Source organism: Pseudophryne corroboree, chromosome 1 (genome assembly GCF_028390025.1).
Source record: "Pseudophryne corroboree isolate aPseCor3 chromosome 1, aPseCor3.hap2, whole genome shotgun sequence".
Lineage (NCBI taxonomy): Eukaryota > Metazoa > Chordata > Amphibia > Anura > Myobatrachidae > Pseudophryne > Pseudophryne corroboree.
Window position 1 is genome coordinate 560,105,441 of NC_086444.1, and position 14,538 is coordinate 560,119,978.

General features: G+C 46.4%; 1 protein-coding gene across 1 annotated transcript in view; it reads right to left on the bottom strand.

The window, feature by feature from the left end:
• Positions 1-14,538, bottom strand: part of SLC44A1 (solute carrier family 44 member 1) — a 297,913-nt gene that overhangs the window by 62,369 nt on the left and 221,006 nt on the right. The window contains exon 8 of the mRNA XM_063914149.1: positions 6,713-6,852. Within this exon, the coding sequence (XP_063770219.1) occupies positions 6,713-6,852 (140 nt within the window). The remainder of the gene's footprint in view (positions 1-6,712; positions 6,853-14,538) is intronic.

Genomic DNA, 14,538 nt, shown 5'->3' on the forward strand with positions numbered 1-14,538 from the left:
CTCATTCTGCTGACAGACAGTGTCCAGCAGGTCCGTCATTATATAATATATACCTGTCCGGCTGCAGTAGTGATATATATATATTTTTTATATCATTATTTATCATCCAGTCGCAGCAGACACAGTACGGTAGTTCACGGCTGTAGCTACCTCTGTGTCGGCACTCGGCAGTCCATCCATAATTGTATACCACCTACCCGTGGTTTTTTTTTCTTTCTTCTTTATACATACATACTACTACATCTCTTTATCAACCAGTCTATATTAGCAGCAGACACAGTACAGTACGGTAGTCCACGGCTGTAGCTACCTCTGTGTCGGCACTCGGCAGTCCGTCCATAATTGTATACCACCTACCCGAGGTTTTTTTTTCTTTCTTCTTTATACATACATACTACTACATCTCTTTATCAACCAGTCTATATTAGCAGCAGACACAGTACAGTACGGTAGTTAACGGCTGTAGCTACCTCTGTGTCGGCACTCGGCAGTCCGTCCATAATTGTATACCACCTACCCGTGGTTTTTTTTTCTTTCTTCTTTATACTTCTACATACTACTACATCTCTTTATTAACCAGTCTATATTAGCAGCAGACAGTACAGTACGGTAGTCCACGGCTGTAGCTACCTCTGTGTCGGCACTCGGCAGTCCGTCCATAATTGTATACTAGTATCCATCCATCTCCATTGTTTACCTGAGGTGCCTTTTAGTTGTGCCTATTAAAATATGGAGAACAAAAATGTTGAGGTTCCAAAATTAGGGAAAGATCAAGATCCACTTCCACCTCGTGCTGAAGCTGCTGCCACTAGTCATGGCCGAGACGATGAAATGCCAGCAACGTCGTCTGCCAAGGCCGATGCCCAATGTCATAGTACAGAGCATGTCAAATGCAAAACACCAAATATCAGTAAAAAAAGGACTCCAAAACCTAAAATAAAATTGTCGGAGGAGAAGCGTAAACTTGCCAATATGCCATTTACCACACGGAGTGGCAAGGAACGGCTGAGGCCCTGGCCTATGTTCATGGCTAGTGGTTCAGCTTCACATGAGGATGGAGGCACTCAGCCTCTCGCTAGAAAAATGAAAAGACTCAAGCTGGCAAAAGCAGTAGCACCGCAAAGAACTGTGCGTTCTTCGAAATCCCAAATCCACAAGGAGAGTCCAATTGTGTCGGTTGCGATGCCTGACCTTCTTAACACTGGACGTGAAGAGCATGCGCCTTCCACCATTTGCACGCCCCCTGCAAGTGCTGGAAGGAGCACCCGCAGTCCAGTTCCTGATAGTCAGATTGAAGATGTCAGTGTTGAAGTACACCAGGATGAGGAGGATATGGGTGTTGCTGGCGCTGGGGAGGAAATTGACCAGGAGGATTCTGATGGTGAGGTGGTTTGTTTAAGTCAGGCACCCGGGGAGACACCTGTTGTCCGTGGGAGGAATATGGCCGTTGACATGCCTGGTGAAAATACCAAAAAAATCAGCTCTTCGGTGTGGAGGTATTTCAACAGAAATGCGGACAACAGGTGTCAAGCCGTGTGTTCCCTTTGTCAAGCTGTAATAAGTAGGGGTAAGGACGTTAACCACCTCGGAACATCCTCCCTTATACGTCACCTGCAGCGCATTCATAATAAGTCAGTGACAAGTTCAAAAACTTTGGGTGACAGCGGAAGCAGTCCACTGACCAGTAAATCCCTTCCTCTTGTAACCAAGCTCACGCAAACCACCCCACCAACTCCCTCAGTGTCAATTTCCTCCTTCCCCAGGAATGCCAATAGTCCTGCAGGCCATGTCACTGGCAATTCTGACGAGTCCTCTCCTGCCTGGGATTCCTCCGATGCATCCTTGCGTGTAACGCCTACTGCTGCTGGCGCTGCTGTTGTTGCTGCTGGGAGTCGATGGTCATCCCAGAGGGGAAGTCGTAAGACCACTTTTACTACTTCCACCAAGCAATTGACTGTCCAACAGTCCTTTGCGAGGAAGATGAAATATCACAGCAGTCATCCTACTGCAAAGCGGATAACTGAGGCCTTGGCATCCTGGGTGGTGAGAAACGTGGTTCCGGTATCCATCATTACTGCAGAGCCAACTAGAGACTTGTTGGAGGTACTGTGTCCCCGGTACCAAATACCATCTAGGTTCCATTTCTCTAGGCAGGCGATACCGAAAATTTACACAGACCTCAGAAAAAGAGTCACCAGTGTCCTAAAAAATGCAGCTGTACCCAATGTCCACTTAACCACGGACATGTGGACAAGTGGAGCAGGGCAGGGTCAGGACTATATGACTGTGACAGCCCACTGGGTAGATGTATGGACTCCCGCCGCAAGAACAGCAGCGGCGGCACCAGTAGCAGCATCTCGCAAACGCCAACTCTTTCCTAGGCAGGCTACGCTTTGTATCACCGCCTTCCAGAATACGCACACAGCTGAAAACCTCTTACGGCAACTGAGGAAGATCATCGCGGAATGGCTTACCCCAATTGGACTCTCCTGTGGATTTGTGGCATCGGACAACGCCAGCAATATTGTGTGTGCATTAAATATGGGCAAATTCCAGCACGTCCCATGTTTTGCACATACCTTGAATTTGGTGGTGCAGAATTATTTAAAAAACGACAGGGGCGTGCAAGAGATGCTGTCGGTGGCCAGAAGAATTGCGGGACACTTTCGGCGTACAGGCACCACGTACAGAAGACTGGAGCACCACCAAAAACTACTGAACTTGCCCTGCCATCATCTGAAGCAAGAAGTGGTAACGAGGTGGAATTCAACCCTCTATATGCTTCAGAGGTTGGAGGAGCAGCAAAAGGCCATTCAAGCCTATACAATTGAGCACGATATAGGAGGTGGAATGCACCTGTCTCAAGCGCAGTGGAGAATGATTTCAACGTTGTGCAAGGTTCTGCTGCCCTTTGAACTTGCCACACGTGAAGTCAGTTCAGACACTGCCAGCCTGAGTCAGGTCATTCCCCTCATCAGGCTTTTGCAGAAGAAGCTGGAGACATTGAAGGAGGAGCTAACACGGAGCGATTCCGCTAGGCATGTGGGACTTGTGGATGGAGCCCTTAATTCGCTTAACAAGGATTCACGGGTGGTCAATCTGTTGAAATCAGAGCACTACATTTTGGCCACCATGCTCGATCCTAGATTTAAAGCCTACCTTGGATCTCTCTTTCCGGCAGACACAAGTCTGCTGGGGTTGAAAGACCTGCTGGTGAGAAAATTGTCAAGTCAAGCGGAACGCGACCTGTCAACATCTCCTCCTTCACATTCTCCCGCAACTGGGGGTGCGAGGAAAAGGCTCAGAATTCCGAGCCCACCCGCTGGCGGTGATGCAGGGCAGTCTGGAGCGACTGCTGATGCTGACATCTGGTCCGGACTGAAGGACCTGACAACGATTACGGACATGTCGTCTACGGTCACTGCATATGATTCTCTCACCATTGAAAGAATGGTGGAGGATTATATGAGTGACCGCATCCAAGTAGGCACGTCACACAGTCCATACTTATACTGGCAGGAAAAAGAGGCAATTTGGAGGCCATTGCACAAACTGGCTTTATTCTACCTAAGTTGCCCTCCCACAAGTGTGTACTCCGAAAGAGTGTTTAGTGCCGCCGCTCACCTTGTCAGCAATCGGCGTACGAGGTTACATCCAGAAAATGTGGAGAAGATGATGTTCATTAAAATTAATTATAATCAATTCCTCCGCGGAGACATTGACCAGCAGCAATTGCCTCCACAAAGTACACAGGGAGCCGAGATGGTGGATTCCAGTGGGGACGAATTGATAATCTGTGAGGAGGGGGATGTACACGGTGATATATCGGAGGATGATGATGAGGTGGACATCTTGCCTCTGTAGAGCCAGTTTGTGCAAGGAGAGATTAATTGCTTCTTTTTTGGGGGGGGTCCAAACCAACCCGTCATATCAGTCACAGTCGTGTGGCAGACCCTGTCACTGAAATGATGGGTTGGTTAAAGTGTGCATGTCCTGTTTTGTTTATACAACATAAGGGTGGGTGGGAGGGCCCAAGGACAATTCCATCTTGCACCTCTTTTTTCTTTTCTTTTTCTTTGCGTCATGTGCTGTTTGGGGAGGGTTTTTTGGAAGGGACATCCTGCGTGACACTGCAGTGCCACTCCTAAATGGGCCCGGTGTTTGTGTCGGCCACTAGGGTCGCTTATCTTACTCACACAGTCAGCTACCTCATTGCGCCTCTTTTTTTCTTTGCGTCATGTGCTGTTTGGGGAGTGTTTTTTGGAAGGGCCATCCTGCGTGACACTGCAGTGCCACTCCTAGATGGGCCCGGTGTTTGTGTCGGCAACTAGGGTCGCTAATCTTACTCACACAGCTACCTCATTGCGCCTCTTTTTTTCTTTGCGTCATGTGCTGTTTGGGGAGGGTTTTTTGGAAGGGACATCCTGCGTGACACTGCAGTGCCACTCCTAAATGGGCCCGGTGTTTGTGTCGGCCACTAGGGTCGCTAATCTTACTCACACAGCTACCTCATTGCGCCTCTTTTTTTCTTTGCGTCATGTGCTGTTTGGGGAGGGTTTTTTGGAAGGGACATCCTGCGTGACACTGCAGTGCCACTCCTAGATGGGCCAGGTGTTTGTGTCGGCCACTAGGGTCGCTTAGCTTAGTCATCCAGCGACCTCGGTGCAAATTTTAGGACTAAAAATAATATTGTGAGGTGTGAGGTATTCAGAATAGACTGAAAATGAGTGGAAATTATGGTTTTTGAGGTTAATAATAATATGGGATCAAAATGACCCCCAAATTCTATGATTTAAGCTGTTTTTTAGGGTTTTTTGAAAAAAACACCCGAATCCAAAACACACCCGAATCCGACAAAAAAAATTCGGTGAGGTTTTGCCAAAACGCGGTCGAACCCAAAACACGGCCGCGGAACCGAACCCAAAACCCGAAAAATTTCAGGCGCTCATCACTAATATTCATAAGACTATATTGGACCAATCGTCATATGCCTATATTAAATCCTTATCCATAGTATCAATAAACATTTTATGTAATCATTATAATACTAGATCTAAATTTATTTAAATCGGACGGTTACATCACTTCCATCTCCAAGGCAACGGGGCGATACACAATGAATCCTATATCAACTTCCTCCTATTGATGTACATAACAATTATGCAAGAGCATATCTAGTATAATCAGTCCCAAACAGACAAAACCTCCACTGTCTATAAACACTTAATATCTTAAGCTGTCAACCCACTCATGAAGGGGCACCCAATGGCATCCAAGGAATAGCACATCTTTCATTAATACTTACAAACAACACATAAAATACATAAAAAAACACTTATATTGTACGTGAGCCGTGCGATCAGTAAGCAACCCTACGCACGTTCATCTGCATACCCACACACCCACCTCCATATACATACAGACATACACACGCGCATCACCCACAGTCACACAGCCCACCCACAATAATTGCTGTAGATAACAGCTATATATCATAAGAATTTTTTTTTTTTTACATAAACCAAAATTATAATTATTAATGGTGTAGTGGAGCAAAAAATTCCTATCTCAAAAAATTCTTCCAAACAAGCTGTTCATTCAATCCTCTATATATCAGAATACTTGTACAATATATCCTGTAATGGGTACACTTTTTCTTAAATAACACTGTCTGTATAAAGACATGTAGAATACTCAAGTGTTTGCAAAGTCACAGCGCTGTATACAGGCGGCATTATAAGGGAGACCTTGCCCTGCAGTCCCAGAGACCAGCCGCAAGTATGCTTAGAAAATGGCAGCCAGCGTCTCTGTCATGGATTGAGGGAGTGTGAGGCAGCCCCAGGTCAGGAAAATCTGCAGTAGATGGCACCATGGGCCGGGGAGAGGCTACAGGTCAAACGCCGGCTCTCCTATGCTTAACTTCCACCCCAGGTACTAGCGAGCCTTATTAAATAGGGCGTTAGTACACCTGACCTGTGCTCTATTGCCCTGGTGGTCTCGTGGGGTCCCTGCTCGGTGGCAGCGTCCACGCCAGCGCTGCGACCCATCTCCCTAGGTCACAGACGGAATGCGATTTAATGGCAGGTCCCTCCTGGGGGACACTCTTACCTCCTCCCCGTAGCAGCCACGCGAACCAGGAGAGCGACTGCGACCATGTGCCTAAAGCCGTAGCGTCTCCGCCGCAAGTACCCAGGACCAGGCCGCGGGAGTATGCAACACCGCTTGGGAGGTGATGGAGCTGCAGCGCTGAAGTGTCACTAAGACATACAGCGCGGACAGCCCAGTTTTGAAGAAATTTTCTGTCAGAATAAGCTTTTTCAGGGCTGGCTCACCAACTGAAACTGAGCTCACAGTGCCTGGAGATGGGGTTATAGAGGAGACCCCAATGCATCCTGGGACAGCCTAAAGCTTTAACCTGTTGGTGCCTCTGGATCAAGACCCACTCTACACCCTGATGTTTCCCTGTGGAAACCAATGTAACCTGTTGCAGAAAAATGACTACTACCAAGTTGGTAGTTGTTACAGTGCTACATGTAATGTTCATAGTTTAAATTTAATACAGGAAACAGCACAGCTATCATTGGATGAGGGTTGCAAAAGTCATCTGTAAGCTGCCATCTTTACCGCTCATATGCAGCTGCTATTAACAAACAAATAAGAAAGCAGAGTCTTAAGTATAGCTAGCAGTATCAATACAAAGCTGATGCCTTACGGTAAAGACAGTAGCAGCAATGGCATAGATGAGCAAGGCTTGTTGGTTGTCTTTGGAAACTTGAAGCTGATCTGGTGGAAGATCTTCATTGAAAGACTTCCTGTGATCAGCGTACATCCACCAGAGAACACCTGTACCTCCTGTAAAACAGTGGGGAAAAAACACACAGAATAAAAGCATGTAAAGAAATGAATACCAGTAAACATCACTGCATGTTTATACCTTAACAGACTATTAAAGCTACATCCAAAACTGCAATGATTCATACGGATTTATATTTCACGATGTTAACAAACATTATTTTTTAAGACTATGGGGGGGGGTGTATTTATCAAAGCTTGGATAGAGGTAAAATTGTGAGAGTTAAAGTACCAATCAGGTTCTGTCGTTTTTCAAACAAAGACTGTAAAATCCAAGATAGGAGCTGATTGGTTCGTACTTTGGGGGATATCCTATTAGCCCTAGTAAAACATCGGGTCAAGAAAACGTATGTTTTTCATGATTTTTCCCAATGTTTCACAGATATCATTTACAGGCTATCCAGGTTGATCGCCTATAATAAATAAAAAGAAAAAAGAAAGAAAGAAAAAAAAGCCATTTCTTCCGAAAACACACAGGTTCAGTGAAACCTGTGTGTTTTCGGTACAAACAGCCCCATTTTTGCACGAAAACGGGTGTGTTCCTGGGGATTTGGTAAAATCCCCGATGACCCCGGACAACCTGCAGCGCCCGCTGCCCGCTGCAGCAGCAGGCTGGGAATGCAGGCATGGCGCCGCGGCCCAGAAGCTGTCAGTCATCGTGGTGACCCCCGGTGGGGAAGCCGGGGCAGCACCGTGACCGCATCCCCCATCCCCTTCAGTGGTCACATGACGGGGAGCGGCCATGTGACAGGGGGGGGGGGGGGGGGGGACCAGAAGAGCAGCGCTGCACCAGGAGCTGTCAGCAGCCGGTACCCGATGCAGCATCAGGTAACCCTCGATAAGCCACCGCTTGTGCTGGCTTATCAGGGGTAATAAAATAGCCCCCGGCGGAACAATTAGCCTCGGCAAATTACCAGGGCTAATTGGATATTCCACTTTAGGTCTATTTTAACTGTCTTTGAGCTTTGGTAAATAGCCTCCGATATGCTTCTAAAATAAAATAAATATATCAAACATGACAATTACAAAATAAGAACATTTAAAAAATAAAATGTTTAACATGTCTGCTCTTACTAAGATTATGAACAGCCTTTGTTATCAATGAATGGGCTGAAGTTAAAGTAGGCTACCGATCTACAACTGCAGGCTGCAATACTTTACAACAGGGATGGGGAACCTTCGGTCCTCCAGCTGTTATTGAACTACACATACCAGCATGCCTTGCTACAGTTATGCTATTTGGCCATGCTAAAACTGTTGCAGGGCATGCTGGGATGTGTAGTTCAACAACAGCTGGAGGACCGAACGTTCCCCAACCCTGCTTTACAACTACTATCAGAGTGACAAAGCCACTGAGAATGGCTTGTGTTCTGTAACAACACTGTAAAATAGGATTTTGGTACTTACCAGGTAAATCCTTTTCTTTGAATCCATAGGGGGCACTGGAGTACTCTTGGGTTATGGACTGGGCGTAGCCGGAAATGGCACATATTTAAATATTTAAATTAGTAACTGGCCATCCCCTCCATAATCCCATAGAGCCTTCAGTATTTTTACTGGGCCGAACAGGAGTGATAGAGAGGATGAACCATAGAGAATTACATATAACATTATATGAACCTATAACATTATAATATAATGGTCAACCCTAAAGTTGACACATAACGGAACTGATAACAATCAGTTGATACCATAACATCGAATGCATTGGTGATAAAGTGTTACCATAAGATCCACAGACCTTACCACAAGACAGGTAAACTGCTCTGGGTGGGCGTCCAGTGCCCCCTATGGATTCAAAGAAAAGGATTTACCTGGTAAGTACCAAAATCCTATTTTCTTTTTCATCCACTAGGGGTCACTGGAGTACTCTTGGGACGTACCAAAGTTTCCCGTTGGGTGGGAGAGCTGTTTGGCACCTGTAACACTACACGGCCAAAGCTAAATGCTGATGCCGCAAACGTAGCCAACCTGTAAAAGCGCACCAACATGCGCACTAATGGTCATGCACTGATGACCATGTAGCAGCTCGTCTACGCCGTTTCGTAGAAACTCCACGACCTGCTGCTCCTGACGTTCCCAAAGAACGTATGGAATGGTCTGACACTGATGTAGGCGGTTGAAGCCTGCTTATGATGTTCACTAGAACGTTTGGAATGGTCTGACCCTGATGTAGGCGTTGTAGCATATTATGAAGCTAAGCCTGACGTATGACATAAGGACTGCTTGGAAGCTTGTAAAGCCATCTTCACTACATTATAGAGAACAATGTGTCTGTTCTACGTACAATTGTTTGGGTTACATAAACGCGTAGTGCGCGTACCACATTCAAAGTAACTTAAGTTCTCGAACATATTGATAACCGAGGAACTACATTAATTAATTGATGCGTGACATTATACGATCTTTGACTGGAACACGGAATTTGTGCGAAGTTCCGCCCTATGACCATAAAACACCAGATTGGGGGCCTTATCATGCAAGCCACCCCATGTTAAAACACGCCTTGCTGAGAGGCTAAGGCTAAGAGAAAAGTGTTTACCAATTGATAAACGTAACATCCACTTGTTGTAAGAATTCAACAAATGAAGACTGTAAATAAAAAACCTAAAACCAGATCACGTCCCATGGCGCTGTAGGTGGTATAAATGGAGGTCGTCTGAGGACATCGTGCAGGAAAGTGTGTACAATCGGCAAAGGAGCCAAACACCTTTGCAGGTAAATTGACATGCAGAGACCTGCACCTTGAGTGTAGAATATAATCCTTCACCAAACCCAGTCTGTAAAAATATTAAAAAGACGGGATAACTTGAAAACGATGTTGGAAACTTCTGAGCGTCACACCAACCTATAGAGGCACGCTAAACCTTGTGATAATGAGCTGCCGTACTGGCTTCCCAGCCCCTAACATGGTTTGTATACCAGATTCTGGAATGCCATCCGTTCTTAAGAGAGCGCTTTGAACAGCCACCCCGTCAAACGCTGCCGCGCTAAATCGGGGTAAAAGAACTGACCCTAGTGGGACAGGTCCGGACGTGGCGAGAGCGGTGAAGGATCGGCTGCGAGTAGTTCGGGGAGATCCAAGAATCATGGCCTCCGAGGCCAATGTGGCGTCACTAGTATGACTGTCATGGAGTCTTGTATGATCCATTTTAGTACCCGAGGAAGCAGCGTAAACGTCGTAACCGATTCACAACGCTGTACAGCCACGCGATCGTGAGAGCATCCACAGCTGCTGCCTTCGGAGCTCTTGTACTGGACACATACTGGGATGGACACATACTTGGATGTTTTTTTTTTTTTTTTAATTTGTTTGTTTTTGCGAGATGCCAATAGATACCCCTGTGGGTAACTCCACCGCTGGACCAACATCTGGAACACTTAAGAATTCAATGCTCAGTGTCCTGGAATAAGCTGCCTTCCAGCTGTTCACTCCCAGAATGAACATCGAGCAACTTGCCGCATGGTCATGCGACTTCGATTCCGTCCTTGATCGGTGATGTATGAGATCGCCGTTGTGTTGTCGGACCGCACTTGGACAGTCTGAGAACGGAGCATGTGGCCCGCTTGCCTCAGCGCGTTTGACCGAAATCTTCCGTGATTTGTGAAGTTGATCATTTGGGACCCCAGGTCCCCAACCTCTGAGACTCGCGTTCATATTTAGAATTATCCAATTCCAGACGCCGAACATTGTCCCTGCGGTAAAATTTTGTACTTGGAGCCACTAGAGTAGTGAAACTCTGGCCCTTAGAGACAACCGTACTATTTGATGAACTTGTAGGAGCGTGCAAGAACTTCCAGGTGAAAATTACCTGAGTGACTCCTTGCGAACTGGAGTGCGTCGAAAGACGTCACTCTCCTTTCCAATAGGCAAAAGGCCAAACGGATCAAGACTGTCCGTGGCTTGCGTACGAACTGTACGTGATGACGAACAGTTTGTGTGGTATGTTCAGGCAGGTAAATCCGTGTAATCACGGAATTATCCCTATGCATGAGTCCGTTGTTACGGAATGAGGCTTGATATCTCTAGGTGAACAATCTAACCGTGCTGAACGACGCCATTGTACGTTAGTAAGGGCCGTTGCATGACGGAGTTTTGAGACGGAGCTTTAATGAGCAGATCTGCAAAACACGGAACTGTTATCACTTCCAGGGATGAGCTATCACGATAGCCATTACTTGTGACAACCCTAGGCGCCATACGAAGCCAAAACGGTAGCGCTTGAAAGCGAGAATGGTTTTTATTGCAAACTTAGGTAGGCCTGATGCGTCTAAGTACTTATTCTTCTTGAAATCCAGAATCACTGTGGATTTCAACCTGTAGTCACCAACTGCAGGTATTCATGAATGTGTAGTAAGCGACGCCCTGATTGACCTGAAGGGTCAGTATCGGACTGACAGATTCAGCCAGCTTTGGAACTACCCCAAACTGGAATAATGACCGTGACTCTGTTGTTGACCGCAGTCAAAGTGCTCAATCTACTAGAGCTTGTATGGCGGTGTGCAGAACTGCGATTTTATCCTCTGACCCAGGCAGACCCGTCTTGCAAATTGCAATGGTGGAAAACAATCAACCTTTGTCTGGTAAACTGCGAACCCAAAATTGCGGATCCCCTAACTGTGGATGCCCACAACTGACGAACGGCGATGGCCTGGAAACTCATTCTAGGCCTGGCTTTTCAGTGGCTTAGCTGTAAACGCCACTGAAACCCTGGTTAAAGATGCCTGGAAGTAGGTGGCAGCACTTTAACCGTATATTGACGACAATCAGACAATTAGAGGTTATCGAAAACCACGTTCACTACCACCTGACCCGCCTGTGGCTGTTTCTGTAGCACGGGCCCGAAAGGACCGAGATGTAAAGACTATATCCTGAGTATATTTATTCAGGAATTTGTCCAAGACAGGACGAAACATGTGGGCAGCGTAAGGTAATGTTTCTATTCTCGTTTAGAAACGGACACCGTCCTGTTAAGCACGTAGCGAAAAAGCACGTCGTGCCGCACTAGTGAAACTGAAAAGCGAGAACTAAACTGGCTGACGTCCACAGAAACTGTACCTAGATATTGAGCAGATTCACAAGTGTGATCAGCGAGAAGCGTAAGGCGTTCTTCTTGTAGGGCAAACGTGAACTGTTTTGCCATGCAACCACTGCCCTGTTAAGCCGAAACCTGTATACTGTAGGACACACTGCGACGGGTATCTCTGAAACTGTCAAATTATAAAACAATAATAACAATTGTTCACAGTCAGTATATACGCCAGCCTCCCCCAACGAGGAACGGCAATAGTGCGTATGTGCAGTCTTATTTGTCCGACGGACTCTGCAGCGAAGCTGCTATGTCTTAGACTTACTCCTTATGTACACGGACAAGCAAGTACAGAAGGATAGACCAGTACCGTGACTTAGTACCACGTAAATAAAGTGTGTATAAATCTACATTACAGCACACGTGTTCATCTTGTGCTGTACAAAACCAAGAAAATAAAATTCCTAACAACACCCCGGCTCCTCTAGAGGCCGAGTGTTGTAGGGCAGCAACTTCCTGGGAAGAACCAGGAAGTAATGTTAAAATGGTGTCCGGCCATGTGCTTGCTTATTGCAAGATTGCCGATACACCAAGTTCCATATATATATATATATATATATATATATATATATATATATAACCATAAACATATAAATATATATTAATACATGTATATGCAGATACACCGTCACACCTATCTGTATACCATCAGTGTGTAAACACACAAATACATACACATATATATATATCATATATATACATACACAGATACACACCAACAGGTATATTGTATAAGTAACAGAGACTCTGATATTGGCCACAGGCTTAAGTCCTGATTATTTTGCTGCCTAAACGCAGCTTAGTTATTGGGGCCTCCCTGCGGGTTTCCTCCCCCCTCTCTCTCCTGCAGAAGAGTAGTATTTGCAGGTGCAGCCTTTATTCTGGCTGCCGACTTCCCCCACTTTCTTCGTTTACTGCTCCCACCCCCCTTTGTTCAGCAGACGGGAGACGGGGAGTGCGAGTCTTACCGCGGCCGTGTGAAGGACTGCACGCCGGAGATTGGTGAGCGGCCGCCAGAGCGGGCCGCGGCAGCAGCTGAGGTCATCTCGGCCGCTCACCCCACCAGAGCCGTAGGGCGGAGGACAGATTGCGCGGACGCCGGAGAGAGGCGAGCGTTCCGGCGGTAGTGGCGGGAACTGCTCGCTAGTTACTACAAGCGCCCCGCGGCGCCGGGTGCTGACAATGAAGGGATCCGGGGAAAGTCGAGCGGCCCTGCGGCAGTGCTGGGGTTCGCTCGCTGGCTCCCTCTGCAATACCCAGTGAAGCATTATAGTGGCAGCAAGGTGTATCTAGTGGCACGCAGCAGGGGAACATTTATAGTTACAGTATATAAACACATACAGTCCCCCCATAATGGGCGGCAGCGTGAGCTGACCGCCCGCAATAGACCGAAAAAGTAAGTAAGTGAGCGGCGGCAGTGAGAGCTGCCTACCGCTCAGTACCTGCACCACCTGCGGAGGCCATGACGGGACTTTTCTGTAAGCGCCGTCCTGCGTCCTTGAGCAGCCCGTGGCTGCAATCAGCTGCGCTGATTTTGATCAATGGCGGGGCCCTTTGTATGAGCGCCGGCAGACCATCTGCTGCTAATGCAGCACCAATGATCCCTAACCCGAACTTCTCTGATAAGTTGGGAAGGGATCAGGTAGAAAAAAACAAACATAATCTTGCTTGAAGAATCGCAGGACATTCAGTCCACAGTACCTTCCGCTAGAGGCACAGAAAAATACTGAAGGCTCTATGGGATTATGGAGGGGATGGCCAGTTACTAATTTAAATATTTAAATATGTGCCATTTCCGGCTACGCCCAGTCCATAACCCAAGAGTACTCCAGTGACCCCTAGTGGATTAAAAAGAAAGGAGCGTGTCTGCTTTAGAACTGTACTTGTGCAATGGTTCTATACAAATAGGTAATCACGTTTTGTTTTGTTTTTTTCGACCTGTGAAATAACCCCATTTTGCCATCCAAGTAAAGCAGACGAATATGTCCCATGCTAAAATCAGACACTGTCTAATTCTCATGAAGAAATGACCGCCTTGATATCATAAATAGGCACTTGGAGTTCCTAGGGAGTAAAGAGAACTTTGCCAAGATGATTTATTAAATCAATGAAATGTAGGTGTAACCAGGGACACATCATTTGAGACTGGAAACGGCCTGCTAATGATATTCTCTCTCATCAATTCCGCATTGTGAGCTTATAGCATCACACTAGGACAAGTACAAATCACGTCACGTCTCAGAAATAGATTAGGTTCTCAAGTTTAGGAATAGCTCAATCATCATGTATGTCTGTCCTTGAAGCCAAGGAGTTGAATTTTCTCCTCTAGTGACAACTATGTGTAAGATGACTTTCATAAAAGAGCCGCAGGCACCATTATACACAGAAAGCTGCTATTGCTTGGGGAGCACTTGGTTGGAAAAGCTTTGTGCAGTAAGACTCAACTGATTTAAAAAAACATAGCAATAATGGTTTTGATGTTCTGATTGATTTGATGTTTAGTTGGTCAAAAGGGAAAGAATTTGAGACCTGTCAGCTAGCTTAACAAGCATTGAAATATATGCAACTAGCTATCAGCCTGTAAAAATGATGGAAC